This window comes from Cajanus cajan, chromosome 11 (assembly GCF_000230855.2).
Source record: "Cajanus cajan strain Asha chromosome 11, NIPB_CcT2T_4, whole genome shotgun sequence".
Taxonomy (NCBI): domain Eukaryota; kingdom Viridiplantae; phylum Streptophyta; class Magnoliopsida; order Fabales; family Fabaceae; genus Cajanus; species Cajanus cajan.
In genome coordinates, this window is record NC_138527.1 from 9308730 (window position 1) to 9329036 (window position 20307).

Consider the following 20307-nt stretch of genomic DNA (forward strand, 5'->3'; position numbering starts at 1 on the left):
GTGTTGAGGATTAGAAATATATATTTAATTTGTAAGAATAACGATTTGGGAGAGAGAACGAAATTGTAGAAAAGTGCATGTGAGCTAGGTTTTAGAATAATTGTGGGTTTTACCGTTTATGTTAAATTATATTAAATTGATAATTCTATTGATTATTTTATTAATTTATGAATGTTATTATTATGTTAATTTATAAGAATTGATGATCTAGATGTGAATTGCATTAGGGGTGTGTAAACCCTTATTTTTTTTGGATTTATCCGTTGTGTATGTGATATGGAATTGTGTATGTAATATGGAATTGAGATATGAGATGAGGTGTTGTGTGGATATGATTATGATTGTGATTGTGGTACCTCACACTAATGACCAGGGATGAGACGAACCTTGAGTAGTGATGCTTCAAGGACGAGCGTGCCCCTAGCATAGTGTGGGATGAGTGAGACAATTAACACGCATCACTTATGTCAAATATGGCAGCCCTGTCATAGGGTTAATTGCAAGACTTGTGTGGATTGGAATGTGACTGTGGTTCCTCACACTAATGAACAGGGATGAGACGAACCTTGTGTGACACCCTTCTACCCCATAATAGATAAGTAACAACAATAAGAATAATTCAATAAATATAACATCAAGAAGGGTCCACATATTTTAATAAAAACTCATAGGTTCACAAGTCTTGAAATAAATAGAAATAATAATAATAATAATAATAAAGTTTTACTCTTAAAAGAAAATTATCAAGGTCTCTAAAGAAAAATGAAAGGGATCCAGAATTTACAAATATAAGGTGAATATAAAACTCCTAAAAATAAGTCTCCTCAAACGACAAATAACAATTCATAACTAAAGCATCATAAATTCATGTCCCAATGTCACATCCTATCAGAGCAGAACCCTTTCCATTTAGAACTCAACACTATGAGTGCCTTCATCTTCACCTAAAAGAAAACCACATAAAAACAGGACGGTGAGAGATAAATAACATCGTATATGAACATAGAGCTACCCAATTCCCACCCCACACCGTGCACCAAAATATCATCATTAACTATAAACAACAAATACATCTCATATAATTACCAAACATCATTTTTTTTCAATCATACAAGCTTTCATACACATGCTCACTATATGCTCATACACATCTCCTCTCCTAAGAGTCTCAACTTGGCACTCCGCACAATGGGCGTACCTCGTCAATTCCCTTAGTTGTTGCCAATGCGGGCATACCGTTCTCACACCCTCCCAGGGCCGGTATGTTGCACGGTTAAACACCCAGCGGCCCGTGCAAAGGCAATCCACCCACCGTTAAACCCTCTGTGGCCAGTGAGTTGCGCAGTTAAACACCCAACGGCCCACGCATGGAATGCCTCCCGTCATGGTCCCCACTGTCTCAACCCCTCTCTGGGCCCAGGGTCCAATGCAATATAGCCACGTCTGGCTTCTCAAGCACCACACGCAACTCATAAGTCTCATGCAACTCATGCATCCCACGTAACTCATAATTAATGCATCTCCATTATATAACATCATCACATGTCAATAACAATCCATGCAATATCATCCTCACATGCTAGGTACCTATCATTAAGTTATCAACATCATAGACCACAAATTTCACATAATTCTTCACACACATCACAATATCTATGACATTCAGTTAATAATTTAACCATAACTAGAGATATACATATCCTTTCTAAGTGATACCAACTCCATTAGAATCCTAACATCAATATCTACAACTTTCATGAAGAACACAAATCCTAATAAAGTCGTTTATGTTACCATTCAGGGCTCACAAATATTGATGTTGTGGTTCGCTCACAGATTGGAAGGCTCAAATTGCAACTCACATAACTTGATCAAATATTAATATTTTTACACGATTCTTGTGTCTAAATGGTAGCCCCAGATGTCTAGTGTCTAACAAAACAAACGGCACTCGATTTGGATAACTACACAGAAGGATATCGCAAAATTACAAACGTATGTCGGGGTCCCGACGCCAGACGCCCAAAACTGGCGCTGAGCGCCCAAATCTCTGCCCAGACTCCCCTCTGTGAAATTAAACCTGCGTTTTACGAGTTTCAACAAGGTTTTTACCAATTTTCACTACTTCTACACCCCGTTGGTTCAGTTTAACTCCATTTATATTCTTCAGACGTTCCAAATCAATCCATACACATCTCAAGCCTCAAAAATTGGTTTCCATTGGTTTTACAAAAAAAAATCCAAACTCTTCTTAACACAAAAAATTCAAGTCATCAAATTTAAGGATAAAGAATTAACAAGAAAACCCCAATGGAATTCAAAGACAATTCAAGAAATAAGTTCTTCCAAATGAATTAAGAATTTAGAACATCGATTGCACAGATAATCGTTCAGAATTTTAAATAGAGTTCCTTGAGGGACTTAGGGATTGCCCTCACTATCCGAACACCCTTATATTCACATATGAAGAAACCCATCTCCCCCGTACCTGGATGAGCAGAAGATGAATGGTCATGGTGTGATCTAAGATCGTTCCTGAGTACTCTTCCTTAGAGCTCTTTGTTTCTCCTCTTTTTTTCCCTAACCCTTCAGAACGCAAATGAGGCAGATAGGGTTAACACCACCTGACTCCTTTCTTAAAATTAATCCATTGGACTGGGTCAACCCAACCCATTTTCCTTCTCTTCTAACCCTCTTCTAACCCACTTCTAATTTTTCTCAAAATAATTAAATAAAATAAATACATGTATATTATAAAATATTTTTTCTCTATAATAATAATATATTTCTGACCCTAAATATAATAATATAATTTCAATAACAAAATATCATATAAAATCAACCTTCTCTTAAAACATATAAATATTTATTTAAAAATGCTAATAAAAATACTTATTTAATACGTACAAAATAATTATCCAAAATAATAATTATTTAAAACGTACAAAATAATATTCCTCTATAATTATTAAAATAATTATGACCAAATACCATCTAATAATAATAATAATAACCTTTTTGAAAATTGGGGTGTTACAATACTCCCCTCCTTTAAGAAATTTCGTCCCCGAAATTTTTGTAATGGTAGACTTCTCTCTTCTTACTTTCTAATCCTTGTGCAACCTCACTACCTTATTGATGTACAACTCTATCAATTTCACCAAAGGATATCTAAAGGTAAAACAAGTAAACTTGGCGAGTCTATCCACTAAAACACAAATAGAATCGATCTCTTAAGTATCTCAGACAAACCTATAATTAAGGTCTATCCACTCACCATTACAGTTCCAAAATGGGACGTCTAAGTGCTACAAAATTCCAAAAGACTTCTTGCATACTAAACACGAGCATACAATTTCTCTACTCCTCTCTTCACCTTAGGCCACCATGCTTCTGCTGCACCACTCTGATACATCCTCTTAAGGTCTCGATACATCTCAGTAGCTCCTAAATGAATGTCCTTCCTCTAAAATCATCTTTCTTAATTGAAGGTTACTAAGCACCCAAATTTGTTCTTGCACCTCAAAATAACATCGATTCTACTCAAAAAAATTATCTACACTCCTACCAATCTTTTCCACTTGGTTCTCTAAGAAAGGCTCTAACTCCTAGGCTTCTCTAATCTCATCCATTAATTCACTAGTCACTTTCAACATAATCAATTCAATGCTCCTAAGGATAATCTCACACACAAAGCATAAGTCTCTAAATTCTTCAATCAAATCCAACCCTTAAATCATCATAAACGATATACCAGAGGTTATCATAATCAAGGCATCTGCTACAACATTGGTTTTACTTCTATGATCATCTCTAAAGATTAAGCACCTAAGCGTAAGTTCACTAGGTATACATATCAGATCTCTAATTTCACCACTCCATCTACACCCAAGTCAAACTCTTATCCATCACCTTATCCTATAGCCTCATATCTTGTCACCAAAATTGTGCTTCTCCAATTTCCTTCAACAATCCATTCGTTACTCAAGTCATACTTAGTCTCACACTACTAAGAGTAACCTTATAAGCCAAACTTAAATCTCTAATTTGAGCCAAAAGGATTCATCTCTCTAATCATAAGAGAAGATAAATATAAAGGTTTCCTACACAAAACATCGGTCACCACAATAGCTTTACTCAATTAACAACTAAGTTTGAAATATTAGTCCTCTAGAAATTAAACTGTCTCTTTAGTCACATAATTAACTACTCAGTCAACAGATAATTAAGGCTCTAACGATCAAAAAATACTTCAAGCTTAGAATCATATACATAATGTCTCCAAATCTTTGTATAAATATTAAAGCTACTAACTCAAGGTCATAGATAAGAAAATTCCTCTCATGAATTTTCAATTGCCTAAAATCATAACCTACTACCTTTCCTTCTTGTCACAATACTCCTCCCAAACATATCTTTAGAAGCATAACTATATATCACAAAAGACTTACTAAGATCGGCCAATGCTCACACTAGCGCACTAGTCGATCTTTCCTTAAGAATTTGGAAACTACTATCACACTTACTATCTCACACAAAAATAACACTCTTCTTACTCAATATGTTCAAAGGTAATGCTATCTTAGAAAGTTACTCAATAAATATCCAACAACAATGAGCTAATCCAAGAAACTCATAACCTCGCTAATAGACTCATGTATCTCTCACTTAAGCACAACTTCTATCTTAGATAGATCTACGTTATACCTCCGCAAGAAAATTACATGGCCTAGAACACTCATCTCATACAGTCAAAAATCATACTTAGATAATCTATCCTAAATTTATCTTGGATATATCTTCACACTTAACTCTTAATATGGTGATATCACATCCTAAGATCAATCTCATTAATACACAAACATCCACTAATTGATCCATAAAGTCATCTATCCTCATATATACATACATGCATATCAAATCATATTAGAATACCTACTTTAAAATCTTCATATATACTATCCCTAAGCATATACGAATCAATCATCGTTTACACCATAAAGCATGAATCAACTTTACCACATAACATCATACAATCTTAAACAACCTCTCAATCCACCTAACATCTTAGAATCATGACAAAAATCAATTTTTATCCTTGCATTGTCTAACGATTCAAAAATATCATGACACCATACATATCCCTTCAACAATGATCAAAGAAAATGATACCTAGAGAGTTATACTCATCCAAATGATCTCAAACCTATCTCAAAAGAAATCTAAGAGAATAAGTTAAAACTCTTATGAAGACATAAAATTCTAAAAGATCCTCTTCTTAGCTAAAAATTTCAAAAACCGCAGCAGATATATTCGGCGCTTACAGCTAGACCTTTGATCACCAAAGTATCTATAACTGGAGTTCTAGACCTCCGTTTTACCTGATTCCAATTCCATTGGAAAGATAACGTCTAAGGCTACAACTTTTATGAAGATCATAAAATCTAAATCTGTCAATATGGTAGTCATAATGGCACAACAAAACTGCAGCGAAAATATCCTCTACACCAAACAGCAATAGTATATCAATATATCTAAGGCCACAAAAATACATCAACCCTTCCAAACTCACACCTCAACTTCATATTCAAGCTTCCCACTACAATCCTAAACAAAACAACTCACATATTTAGCACAACAGACTTAGAAAATAAAACTCACATGCTACCTAAACCATAAACGGTAAACATGCCAACACCAACACTCAAGGGAATTACCAACATTTCAATCTCTCATCAAGGATACCAGAACTCCAATTCTCATATACAACCTCCTTGGATTCAATCGCTACAACTATAGATTCTAGAAACTCCATTAACCGTAAACTCTCGACAAATCAATGTCTCACCCAAATCTAAGGTCCCAATAATTTCTAGTTGATTAGCAAGGCTTCGTCCACTACTACTGGCACATATGCTTGCAATACGAGCGATACCACTCAACCACTACTTCTTACGTAAGCAAGAAGTATCAAAACAAATAAGCAATCATGAATAGCCTCAACTAAGCTATATCATGTCTTTCAGCCAAATTCTGAGAAAACAATATAAGTGTAAGCACAACACTAACAACACAAAGGAAACATCATCATCATCATCATTATCCTCATCATAAAGCAAAACATATTCCATCATTCATCTACCAAACAAGCATAGTAGACTCATAACTCACGGCCGATTGGATCGACCTGCTCTGATACCACTAAACCCTTCTACCCCATAATAGATAAGTAACAACAATAAGAATAATTCAATAAATATAATATCAAGAAGGGTCCACATATTTTAATAAAAACTCATAGGTTCACAAGTCTTGAAATAAATAGAAATAATAATAATAATAATAATAATAAAGTTTTACTCTTAAAAGAAAATTATCAAGGTCTCTAAAGAAAAATGAAAGGGATCCAGAATTTACAAATATAAGGTGAATATAAAACTCCTAAAAATAAGTCTCCTCAAACGACAAATAACAATTCATAACTAAAGCATCCTAAATTCATGCCCCAATGTCACATCCTATCAGAGCAGAACCCTTTCCATTTAGAACTCAACACTATGAGTGCCTTCATCTTCACCTAAAAGAAAACCACATAAAAACAGGACGGTGAGAGATAGATAACATCATATATGAACATAGAGCTACCCAATTCCCACCCCACACCGTGCACCAAAATATCATCATTAACTATAAACAACAAATACATCTCATATAATTACCAAACATCATTTTTTTTCAATCATACAAGCTTTCATACACATGCTCACTATATGCTCATACACATCTCCTCTCCTAAGAGTCTCAACTTGGCACTCCGCACAATGGGCGTACCTCGTCAATTCCCTTAGTTGTTGCCAATGCGGGCATACCGTTTTCACACCCTCCCAGGGCCGGTATGTTGCACGGTTAAACACCCAGCGGCCCGTGCAAAGGCAATCCACCCACCGTTAAACCCTCTGTGGCCAGTGAGTTGCGCAGTTAAACACCCAACGGCCCACGCATGGAATGCCTCCCGTCATGGTCCCCCCTGTCTCAACCCCTCTCTGGGCCCAGGGTCCAATGCAATATAGCCACGTCTGGCTTCTCAAGCACCACACGCAACTCATAAGTCTCATGCAACTCATGCATCCCACGTAACTCATAATTAATGCATCTCCATTATATAACATCATCACATGTCAATAACAATCCATGCAATATCATCCTCACATGCTAGGTACCTATCATTAAGTTATCAACATCATAGACCACAAATTTCACATAATTCTTCACACATATCACAATATCTATGACATTCAGTTAATAATTTAACCATAACTCGAGATATACATATCCTTTCTAAGTGATCCCAACTCCATTAGAATCCTAACATCAATATCTACAACGTTCATGAAGAACACAAATCCTAATAAAGTCGTTTAGGTTACCATTCAGGGCTAACAAAAATTGATGTTGTGGTTCGCACACAGATTGGAAGACTCAAATTGCAACTCACATAACGTGATCAAATATTAATATTTTTACACGATTCTTGTGTCTAAATGGTAGCCCCAGATGTCTAGTTGCTAACAAAACAAACCGAACTCGATTTGGATAACTACACAGAAAGATATCGCAAAATTACAAACGTATGTCGGGGTCCCGACGCCCGACGCCCAAAATTGGCGCTGAGCGCCCAAATCTCTGCCCAGACTCCCCTCTGTGAAATTAAACCTGCGTTTTACGAGTTTCAACAAGGTTTTTACCAATTTTCACTACTTCTACACCCCGTTGGTTCAGTTTAACTCCATTTATATTCTTCATACGTTCCAAATCAATCCATACACATCTCAAGCCTCAAAAATTGGTTTCCATTGGTTTTACAAAAAAAAATCTAAACTCTTCTTAACACATAAAATTCAAGTCATCAAATTTAAGGATAAAGAATTAACAAGAAAGCCCCAATGGAATTCAAAGACAATTCAAGAAATAAGTCCTTCCAAATGAATTAAGAATTTAGAACATCGATTGCACAGATAATCGTTCAGAATTTTAAATAGAGTTCCTTGAGGGACTTAGGGATTGCCCTCACTACCCGAACACCCCTATATTCACATATGAAGAAACCCATCTCCCCCGTACCTGGATGAGCAGAAGATGAATGGTCTTGGTGTGATCTAAGATCGTTCCTGAGTACTCTTCCTTAGAGCTCTTTGTTTCTCCTCTTTTTTTCCCTAACCCTTCAGAACGCAAATGAGGCAGATAGGGTTAATACCACCTGACTCCTTTCTTAAAATTAATCCATTGAACTGGGTCAACCCAACCCATTTTCCTTCTCTTCTAACCCACTTCTAATTTTCCTCAAAATAATTAAATAAAATAAATACATGTATATTATAAAATATTTTTTCTCTATAATAATAATATATTTCTGACCCTAAATATAATAATATAATTTCAATAACAAAATATCATATAAAATCAACCTTCTCTTAAAACATATATATATTTATTTAAAAATGCTAATAAAAATACTTATTTAATACGTACAAAATAATTATCCAAAATAATAATTATTTAAAACGTACAAAATAATATTCCTCTATAATTATTAAAATAATTATGACCAAATACCATCTAATAATAATAATAATAACCTTTTTGAAAATTGGGGTGTTACACCTTGGGTAAGTGATGCTATGAGGATGAGCGTGCCCTTGGCATGGTGTGGGATGAATGAGGCAATTAACTCGTATCACTTGTGTCAGATGTGGCGTGGCCTTGGCATAGTGTTAATTGTAAGATTTGTGTGGATTGTGATGGATTGATGTAATTGAGATGTGAAGATGATGAATGATTGATAAATTATGATATATATAAATTCTTGTGAATATTTCATTCAGTAAGGAGTTATGATGGATTATGTTGTGCTTTTTTTCTTGTGTGCTTTCCATATAGATGTTTTCTTTTCTCACCGTATAATTTGTGGATGTTTTAGGTGAAGAAGATCCGACTTTTAGTGGCATCTAGAATGCCAACCATTGAGTTATGGATGTGCTCTGATATTATGACATCGGGACAAAGGATTCTAGGATAAATTTTTATATTTATTTAGAGTTATACCTTCTCTTTTGAAAACAATTTGTAAACTCTCAAGTTTTACTTTCTAAATTTCATTTTTAATTATTTTAGTTATTTATGAAGGTTTTATGTGAACCTTTTTTACCATTGTTGAATATTTTATTCTTTAGTTAATTACAAGATTTATTTATATGTGTTGGGGTAGTAAGGGTGTCACAATAGGAACTCACGAACAATTCAAGAGCCACAAGATTAGTTCAATACACAAAATTAAAAATAAATAGCATCAATTAAAGCAATGAAGAATCATATAGAAGACAAAGGAACTCATACAAATTGAGTTTCCCCCTCGTACAATGCATTCAACAGAAAAGAGATTGGGGTCCAATCTCACTACCTCGCAATTATCCCATGTCCAAAGGGAGATTACGCACTCCCCTTTACCTCGATGAACGGTTGATGAAGGACATTGATCTCCGGGGTGTTCTCGTATGAGGTATGGATCTCCTTCCTATGAGCATATGCATAATATGAAAAATGAAAAGCGTAAATAAAATAACTCTCATAACCTACTTTTTACAAACTTAACTCACACTTAACTCTTCAGTAAAAATACTTGAACCATAGTTCTCATTTCCTTTCCATCAAATATTAACACTTATAAATAAATAATATATCAAATAAACATATTTCTCCCAACCCAAATAATTATAACAAAAAATAGGGCTGTTCAAAAAAACCAAAAAAACCACATTGAATTTAAAACCAAACCAAACTATTTAAAAAAAACCAGAACCAATTATAATAAATTGAACCGGTTTTAATTTTTAAAATAAAACTAAAAAATTGAACTTATTTTTTTAAAAAGCTTTGGTTCACTAAAACCGGAAAGCGGAACAACCCTCTCACTCACTCTATCTCGCATACGCACAACAAATAAACCACATTTCATTGCTCAGCCACGCTTTTGATAGATGGCCAGTGGAGGTAGTGGGTTTGATGCGGGTTTCGAACGGAATTAACTATTTCACCTAGTAATTGAATGTGTTATTGTCGGCACGTGTATGCTATTGTATGGATGTGTGATTGTTGTAAGGTGTTTTGCGGTGCAGGGAGAGTGAACTTGATCGGGGAGCACATTGATTATGAAGGTTATTCGGTGTTGCCTATGGCTATTCGGCAAGACACAATCATGGCCATTCGGAGAAACGAGTCTGAAAAGGTTCTTAAGATCGCTAACGTGAATGGTGGAAAATATTCTGTTTGCACTTATCATGCTGATCCTCTCCAGGTGGATCCTCGAATCCTTTTGGTCAAGCACTGTATAATAATGTGAAGCTTAAAACAGCTTTAAGAAGAGGATTATTGTTACTATTATTATTTATTCGTATAACAAATTTTACGATCAAGAGAAAGAGAGAAAAATATAAAATATTGGTGTGTAAATTGATGTATTAATAACACATATCTTCTAAGAATGTTTGTTTGCTATTCATTTTTTGTCAATAAAATTGTTCTGTTTTGTTGATATTCATTGGCTGTGTTTTTCATGCAGGAAATCGACTTGAAGAATCACAAATGGGGCCATTATTTTATTTGTGGGTGAGTTTATTTCATATTTCTCTTGTCGTTTCCTCGTTTTATTCTGAGGTATAATGGCTAGCTCAGTTAGATGTATGTGCTTTGTGTTTGTTCTCCTTAATGAACCTTGCTTAACGCTGCCAAGATGATGCAGAGTATTGGTCATTCAAACTATTAGTCCTGGTCCTAGACTAGTGCGCGTTCTGGTTACTTTATAAAAAAGAGTGCTTGCAATTTTATTTTAATGATATATTTACAATCTGTACTGTAAAATTTGAAACGATATGCTATGTATGAATGAAGGAGCGTTGAATAATATAATAGATACAGTGGTTTTGTTTTTTGGATGAAAAAGAAAGAGTGTAGAATTGTTGTTTAATTCAGTATTAATTGATAATGCAATCTGTAGTTTACCTCCAAGTGAATGTTGATCATTATCTCTGGTTTTCTATTAGAGATTACAATTTGTCTGTTGATGGCTTTAAATTAAAAGGAAAAAGGGCATCTTTTTTACAGGTTCTGGACTATCAAGCTCTGCAGCGTTTGTTTGTTCATCCACAATTGCTATTATGGCTGCTTTTGATGTGAACTTCCCAAAGTTATGCCTTTCGGGATGGAATTCATGTGTGTGTAATAGTTTGTGGTTTATTTCTTCAAACCGGTTCAAAAACTGGTTTTATTATGAAACTGGTTTTAAACCGATTATAAACTTGTTTATTAAAGTAATTCAGTTTTAAACTGGTTTATTAAAGTGGTTTACATAATTTATAAACCAGTTTATTTTATTAAAATGGTGTAATGCAGTTTGGTGCGGTTTTTTTAAAAAACCAAACTATGCACACCCCTAACAAAAAATAATAATTAATAATTAACAAATATATAATACATAAAATAAATACATTTCTCCTCGTACCATTATAATTAAAATAAAATATACCAATATTCTTAGCAAAAACGAGTTTTTCTCTAAATACTTATTATTACAAAATATCATACACATTTCTCTAATAAATAGTATGCAAAACAATATTTTCAATTATTTATTATTTAATTAAAATGCTCATAATTATTAAAAGCCTATAAAATATCTCATTAAATCCTTTAATTAATCAAAATATACTATTAATAGTTTTAGAAAACTTGGGTGTTATAGTTTCAACCGAGAATGTAAAACATTTGAATTGTAGTGGAATGATTTAATTATGCCCAGGGTTCAAATGCAAATGAAGCCAAGAAGAGTGGGGTATACTTGAAGGAAGAAGGGTCAAGCTCATTTTGAGCTTTCGGTTACTTTGAGTAGTCCATTTTCTCTTTGGAAATATTTGTTTGTATATATTTTCTTTTATTTTTGGATCAAATTGTTTCTAAATTTAATTCCTTGTGATTTTCCCTCTAGGAGTGTATTTAGTATTTCAAAAGGGGTTCAACTATTGTTTCAGAGATGTGCCTATTGGGCGTGTTTGGGCCATGAGAGAGTGGATAATTTTCTTCAAGTAGTGGACCTCCACTCCCTCGTAGGATTGTCTCTCTTATAAGTTCACACAAGCCAACCAAGTCACATGTTCCACACACTAGTCACGCTTTTTGCATGTTTGCTTCTACACCTCATTTTCTACTAATACACCATTCAAAAAGTGCAAATGGTCAATCTAAATATAACATAACAATACAACGAATAAAAATACTAAATATTTAAAAGGGAAATTTCTCCTTAACTTCTTTCATCATTGACATTCTCCTTATGGTAAGAACATCATTCTTGCTTATCTTTCCCTTGAGAGTGGCACGCCTCACCCTCCCAATCTTCTTGATGTTTGATTTTTGGTTTCATGGAAGAAACTTGAAGGAGGTTGGAGTTGCTATGGAGAAATCCCCTACGATTCACCCTGTGAATTCAACCGTTAAGTGCCTAGACTCGGTGATTGTATTTTTCTAATAGGAACTAGACATTAATTTTTTTGTTATTTGTTTAATCTTATTTATTTAATTCATTTATCCGACTTCATGCATTTTTATGTTGAGGAAAATTCTTTTATTTATTCTCAAATCTCTCTATCTAGGAGAAGACTTCAAAGGAAACTCTAAAGCTGAAATATAATCCTAAAGAATGTCAAGAGTGCAAAAGCAAAAATTCTTCAACATTCAAAAAGTGTAAAAGATCAATCTAAATATAACACAACAAGACAATGAATAAGAAATTGTAAAGGCCGGATCTTTATAGTCACCTATATACTAACACATGTGTATATATATCATGAGGATAACAACATAAAAATAGAGATGGTTTACCACACATGGGATAATAAGAAAGAAGAAATGGAATGTGACAAAAATAGTTGTACAATTTAAAAACTCAGCAAATATGTACAAAATTTAAAAATATAGAGAGACAACCCATAAATAAAAAATGAAATGGAAAGATAATACACTTTGGGGGAATAATAAATGTTGTTTTTATATAATTATTATAGATCAAAACTTGTAATCAATTCTAATTTAAAAATCATATGCACACTAATTTTAATTTGAAAATAAAATAATATATAAATGACAATTTTCTAAACTTCTTTTCTAAACATTCAAATTTCATCATTAAAATATATCCTAATATGAAAAATGTTTATATTGTAGTTCTAATGTGAAAATTTTTAAACATATCTAAAATTATTTATAATTGGTTTCAATGATTTTATTCCCATCTCACAAGTATTTTGTGTTTGCTCTTAATTATTTCATTTTGCAATATCTAAAGCATTTGTTAGTATTTGTTTTATTTAATGTATGAAACAAATTGATCGAAAAAGAAAATTACAATGCCAAATAATTAGAATTGATGATAAATTAAATATGACTTTTAGGTTGATTATTATACATGTCAATCAACATACCACTTATGATTCTAATGCGGGTTGGGTCACGGTGTAAAAACTAATATTTACATCATCAACATAGAAATTAATTTCTTTGAGAGAAACGTGTTGTAAGAGAGAACAACGAATTTAATTAAAATTTAATAAGGCAATAATTAAAAGTTTTTATGCTTGTGTGTTCAATCACATATTACTATATGTGTATGTATGATGAGTTTTTTTAATGTTATTGTAACAACTATCCTAAAATTCATATTTCATATATGATTTGATTTTAGGCAGCAAGTTTAATTTGTCAACATAATAATTAAGCAGTGTCAAAAAATAGTAATAATTAAGCAAGCTAGTAACAAAAATTAAAACCCTTAAATTAGTTGACTCTTTAAGTGACTATTTTTTCAAGGAAGGTAACTCATCGGGCTTATCCTAAAGTATTCCAGAACATATATATGAGAAAAACTGTTATTGAAAAAATCAACTATTAGCCAACAATTTTTGCCAATAAAGTCTCACGTGACATATGTCAAACTGAAATTTGACTTTTGATAATGAAAAAGGTTTCGTGTAAAAGACAAAATTGATATGGGAATACTGTGGCAAACAAAAATACAGGTAGATTAAAGAACAAAATGATTGAATTTCTAAAAAACTAATGACTAGATACATGATCCTTAAAAGTATTGAAGACAAGCAAAAACAGCTAATAACTTGCGTAAAAGAAGTAATTAGGTCGACTAATATTGGCAAGTAGCAAGAATATAAAATTTGCATAAATCTTGAAGACTTGGTGTGGTTTTCCATAGTTTCTTTTCAATCACTTTTCATAATGTATGTGAAAATAACTCTATGTTATGCTACTCTTTTATTATTTTCCTTATCTTCAGCAGAATATGTGAAACTCATAGTGAATGGGGTCACATCCATTGCTACGACAGATAATAATTTTGTTTGTGCAACTTTGGACTGGTGGCCTGCTAATAAGTGCAACTACAACGATTGTCCCTGGGGACAAACGGGCATTCTGAATTTGGTATTTACCATTAGGCACCAATGCACCATGTATATTTTCATCGTACATAATTTCAATAGAAAAAGAATATAACTAGTTTCCCATGTGTTTGTTGTTGCAACTTTTGCAGGACTTGAGTAACAAAGTTCTATCAAATGCAATCAAGGGTAGGTTCTATTTTTCTCAGGTCTAATCGTATGATCATTTTAAAAAGAAAAAAAACTTACAAGAAAAAGTATTGTTGGCCCTTCTAGGTTGTTTGCTTTTGTATCCATCATTTTTGGTCATCCTCGTTCTTTAGTTCAGTGGAGGCAAGATGTGACATTTTAATTGTCAAATGTCTACAGCATATATCATATGATCATGTGTAGACAATATTAGTCTATGAATTTCACATTACCTATCATTCCAAAATTTTGCAGCATTTAATCCCTTGAGGATCAGATTAGGAGGTTCAGTGGAAGATCAGATTGTTTACCAATTTGGGAAGCAAAAGAAATGCCCTCATTTCAAGAAGAGAGAAGGTGGTCTTTTTGGTTTCAGCACAGCATGCCTTCCCAGAATGAGATGGGATGAAGTACATGAGTTTTTTAACAAAACTGGGTACTTGTTTAGTTTTTACCATTATTTTTTCAGCACGAGGTACTATGATATATGTTAGTAGCGTGCTACATTCAATTCTGACATGCATTTTTTTTGTTTTCTTTATTTGCGTATTTTGCAGAGTGAAATTAATTTTTGGGTTGAATGCTCTCACTGGAAAGAAAAATTCCATACAAGACAAGTTGAACTGGGTTGGAAACTGGAATCCAAAAAATGCCATAAGTCTCATGAAGTACACAATATCAAAAGGATACAAAATAGATTCTTATGAATTGGGTAGCTAAATTAAATCTTCAATTAATTTTCATTCAACCTTCGATATTTGAATTACATGCATATATATCTCTACGTATGTTATTTTTTTTATTTTCTCCGATTGATCCCATGTGCATTATGATTTATGATGCTTAATAGGAAATGAGCTATGTGCTGAGGGAATAGGAGCCAGAGTAGACAGTGTTCAATATGCTAAAGACATCACTATGCTCAGACGTATAGTTAATCTACTATACCCAGATGCTTCTAGAAGGCCTAAAGTGTTAGGCCCCGGTGGTTTCTATGGTAAGGAATGGTTTCAAAGCTTCTTACTAAATGTTGGGCCTGGCGTGGTTGATGGAGTGACCCACCACATTTACAACCTTGGTGCCGGTATGTATGTGTGTGTGAGTGTATGTAGATATATTTATATTGTTTTTTCTTTTTTGTCAATAGCAATAGCATGCACTTTACTACTTAGCTCTTAGTGATTGTTTTGCTTCTAACAATATTTATTCCAAATAAATTAAGGTGTTGACAAGGATGTTATCAACAAGATTCAAGACCCATATTTCTTGAGTCAAGTTGCTGAAACTTTCAAAAATGTTGCTCAAGCAGTCAAGGAATTCACACCATGGGCAGCACCATGGGTTGGGGAAGCTGGTGGAGCCTATAACAGTGGTAGCAAAGATGTGTCTCACACTTTTGTTAATGGGTTTTGGTCGGTCTAATATGCCAATGAATTGAGTTCTTTTTTGTTTCTTTTTCAAAATTCCGCAACTATATATGTTAAGATCTCTTAACTTAATATAAATAGGTACTTGGACCAGTTGGGCATGACATCAACCTTAAACCACAAGGTTTATTGTAGACAAACTCTAGTTGGAGGAAACTATGGTTTGCTAAACACAACAAGCTTCATTCCTAACCCGGATTATTATGGGTAAGTCATGTTTCATTTGTGTGGGAGAGGCACTCGCTACTAATGAATGTCTAATTCATTTAAAACTTACCCTAGCATGCACAACCAACATTCTTTATCTGTTATATTTCTAAGTTAATATTCTACAAAAATTTATCAAACAACCTAAGTGATCAAGACTTAATTATGGATTCACATGTCATTCTAATCAAAACGTATTTTGATCAATTAGAGCGCTTTTATGGCATCGACTTATGGGAAGCAAAGTGCTTTCGGTTTCCCACGAAGGATCACCATTTTTGCGTGCATACGCTCATTGCTCAAAGAAAGGGGTAAGCTCATTTATCTCAAAATGTCTTTTTTTTCTTTTTTTTCTCCCCTTATTTTGTCTTCACAAAAAAAAACTATTCATATAGAGGTTAACAACACCATTCTATAGAAAAATAATTAGCATATCATAAAGTGTTACAATTATTTGGGAAAAAGTAATTATATAGATTAAATCAAACAAGTTTCTATAACGTCTAAAGACAATGTGTGCCATTTGTTCTTAATCTTATTTCTCTTTCTAATTAATCACTACTAGTTGCTTTCCTTACTCTCAGCCTGGAATCACTGTGCTACTCATAAACATGTCCAATTCCACTACTTTCAATGTATCCCTCGTTGATGACATGAATTTGGATCCCGTCTTGGAGACGATACCAGGAAAAGTACCAACGACTACTAGGGAAGAATACCATCTGACACCCAAAGATGGAAACATTCGAAGTGATGTGGTATTATTGAATGGAACTCCACTACAATTGACAAATTCACTAGACATACCAGAAATGAAACCACGGTTGGTTGATGCTTCTTCTCCAATCAAAGCAGACCCTGACTCAATTGTATTTGTCTATACCAAGAGCTTCAATGCACCAACATGTTGATAGCAAGTACAAACTGTTAATTAGAAACTTACAATACAAGAATTTATACATATCTATAGTTTCATTGTTCCAACACATACACATGATATCAATCTGCAATATGACAATAAAATATTAAAATGTTAGTGTGGGAAACTATTTCTAATTCTAATTACTAGAACATTAATAAAATTTTAATGAAAAATTCGTAGTTGATTTATTAGAATGATTACACATTTATATTTGTATATACCAAGAACTTCAATGCACCAGCATGTGGATAATAAGCACAAAATGTTAATTAGCAACATACAAGACAACAATTTGTACATATTTAGAACTTTACTGTTTCATCACGTCCACATAATATTAATCAACAATGTTGGTAACTAATTTGTATTCTAAATTTTATTGACCAATCCGTAGTTGATTTATTAGAATGATTATGCAATTTATATAACTGTTGTATTATATTATTTGAGAGGTTTTATTAAAGATTTAGAATATTATAGAGAAAAATAAATTAGTTTTTTTTTAAATTCAATTAAAAAATAATGTTGAAATGCCTGCTAAAAGTAAATTCCCATTTTTCACAAAATAAATAAAATATTTCTTGATAAAATAATTATAGTTTCTAACGTAATTAATTAAATTAATTGGGTTAGTAACATAATTAAAATATTTATTAAATAAAATAAAAAAGGCTATAGAGGATAAAAAGACTATTGGGTTGGACTATGTGACCAATTAACCTAAAAGCTTATTAAAAACAAAAAAATAAGGGTTAGGTATTTTCTTACGTGTCATTCTAAACCGTAAAAGCACATGAAATTGGGGATAAGAAAAGGCCAGGACAAGCAAGGCAGGCAAACACCAAGTTTATTAAATTAAAGCCCAAGTTTGGTCTATTATTTGTCATAGACTTTTTTTATAAGCCTAGCCTGACTCTTTTAAAAGCATGGTATGACCTATTAGCCTATTTAATATCCTATCTTACGTTATCTACGTTAAATAAGCCAGTAAACGCAAATTTAAATAAGTCAACAAATCTATTTTTCAATACTCGTGCATGTGTTTTTTGAATTTGCATGATAAAAAATAATTAGTTTAAATTGTTATTATTAAAATTTAGAGTTTAAAATAAAATTAATAAATTCACATAAGAGGGAATACTCAAGCATTATTATGTTCATTAACATGCACTCAGGTAGAGTGAGATGAAAGAAGAGAGTCTTATTTTTTTGAAAAAAAATCTAAATAGCCAGCAATGACGATGAAGGAAAAAAGTAGACAAAGATTTAGCTGCTAAAATTTTCTATTTTCTATTTCTTGATTTCATTTTTGTGACACCTTCTATCTCGCGAATAAATAAAACTGAATACAAGACTCTTTCATAAATAAAATCTAACGTGTTCAACATAGAAGGTATCACATTTTTAACCAAACAAAACCAACTGAAATCTCAATTAAATCCACTACAACAAAACAAACAATTATCTTAAAACTTGACAAAAGAAGATAATCTCTCTCTACGTCCCGATATCACATCGTATCAGAGCAGAAACCCAACTACAAGGACCAGGTCACACCAACAACATCCTTAACCTCATGATGTAAATCACTTACAAGAACATATAATAGAGATAACACAAAACAAGGAGAGTGAGAAACATCTCACCTGGCTCACGAGGTAGAATATAATTGGATAACCGAACATAATAAAAAAGTAAAAATATATATCATAACAGATTACAGAAAAAGATATTGATACAACAAAATACAATTCAACTAATAATAAATAAATCATATAACCAATATAATTCGTCACATAAATTCACTTGTATACATATACATATGATTCAATTGACATGGACCTCATAATGCATATGCATTTAGCACCAATAAAATCAATTGTCAATTATTGCCCGAATGCTCACGATTGTCATTTTTTGCTTGAAGGTGTGACACCCTCTACCCCAACATACATATACAGTAATTATAAAAAAATATATAATTTTACATCAATAAAAATCAAATTTCCAACTACGTAAGGGTAAAGAGTTCACATTCATCAACTTAATCCAAATAACATGACGGTAAAATTACAAAGAAATAAAACTGAATTTTCCAAAATAATTTAATAAGAACATCTTAAACTAATCCTATCTGTGTCCCGATGTCACATGTCCTATCAGAGCAAAACCCAACATAGAAGCCTAAATTTCATCACCAACATCCTCAGCCTCACACTGATGATCACCTGTATAATAGTCACAGCAAAACAACACGAGAAAAGGGAGTGAGAAACATCTCACTCTGGCTCATAGTGTAGAAATGTACGCCGAATAGCCAAACACAAACAAAACAGGTATAACATAGATAAATTAATAATAACATCACACTCATCCAAGACATAAACCATCACTTTATCACATAACATTAAAAATGAATAAATATGGACACGGACTACATATTATCATGCATGTGGCCCCAGTAAAACATCACATGGCATATTGCCGCTAGCAATACACGAAGAGTAGTCTAGGAGTACATGTCGGGTCACACCCTCTGCGCACTCTCACTAGAAGGATATACTACCAGAGTCTCGTCGGGATAGCTAAGCCGCGCAAGATACATCCCATGCACACAATGGGCGAGACTGGGACTTCCAAACCGAGCTATCCCCAAGGACTAATCCCCAAAGCTTTTACACTAGGGGGCCTTCTCTGGCGGTGTATTCCATATCGTACCCTTAAAACACTTATGAAAATGATGCATGTCAATCACGACTCTATGCATTCTCATATCACATTATCATTTCCCATGGTCATATCACATCATCGCATTTCGTCATCATATTTCATTATCACATTTCATATCCCATGTCTCAATCACATTTCACTTTACATCATCATATTCACAAAGCCTCCACAGAGCACTTTAATTTATATCAAAACTCGTTTATTTATAAAATTAAATACATATTTTTACATCTCATCAAACAAGGAATATAACAGAAAAATCAGAAATCAAAACAGAAAATATTTCATATTTTGCCTATTTCTCATAGGGTTTTCCGCAGGAACCCATAGAGCA

The 20307-nt window shown here is 33.1% G+C and overlaps 1 protein-coding gene across 1 annotated transcript; it reads left to right on the forward strand.

The window, feature by feature from the left end:
* The first annotated feature begins 12860 nt into the window (after positions 1 to 12860).
* Positions 12861 to 18934, forward strand: LOC109794358 (heparanase-like protein 2). The gene is made up of 9 exons (XM_083066679.1): positions 12861 to 14541; positions 14651 to 14687; positions 14943 to 15123; positions 15245 to 15402; positions 15538 to 15771; positions 15910 to 16099; positions 16196 to 16321; positions 16533 to 16632; positions 16906 to 18934. Exons 1-9 carry the CDS (start codon positions 14338 to 14340, stop codon positions 17230 to 17232), a joined length of 1557 nt encoding a protein of 518 aa, XP_082922805.1. The 5' UTR covers positions 12861 to 14337; the 3' UTR covers positions 17233 to 18934.
* The last annotated feature ends 1373 nt before the right edge of the window (positions 18935 to 20307 follow it).

What these genes read in the sequence shown, in the direction of transcription:
- LOC109794358 (XM_083066679.1), top strand. Translation starts at nt 14,338, where the DNA reads ATGTATGTGAAAATAACTCTATGTTATGCTACTCTTTTATTATTTTCC. An exon ending in GAGTTTTTTAACAAAACTGG is followed by an intron (nt 15,124 to 15,244) that starts GTACTTGTTTAG and finishes CGTATTTTGCAG; the next exon opens with AGTGAAATTAATTTTTGGGT. An exon ending in CCTAACCCGGATTATTATGG is followed by an intron (nt 16,322 to 16,532) that starts GTAAGTCATGTT and finishes TTGATCAATTAG; the next exon opens with AGCGCTTTTATGGCATCGAC.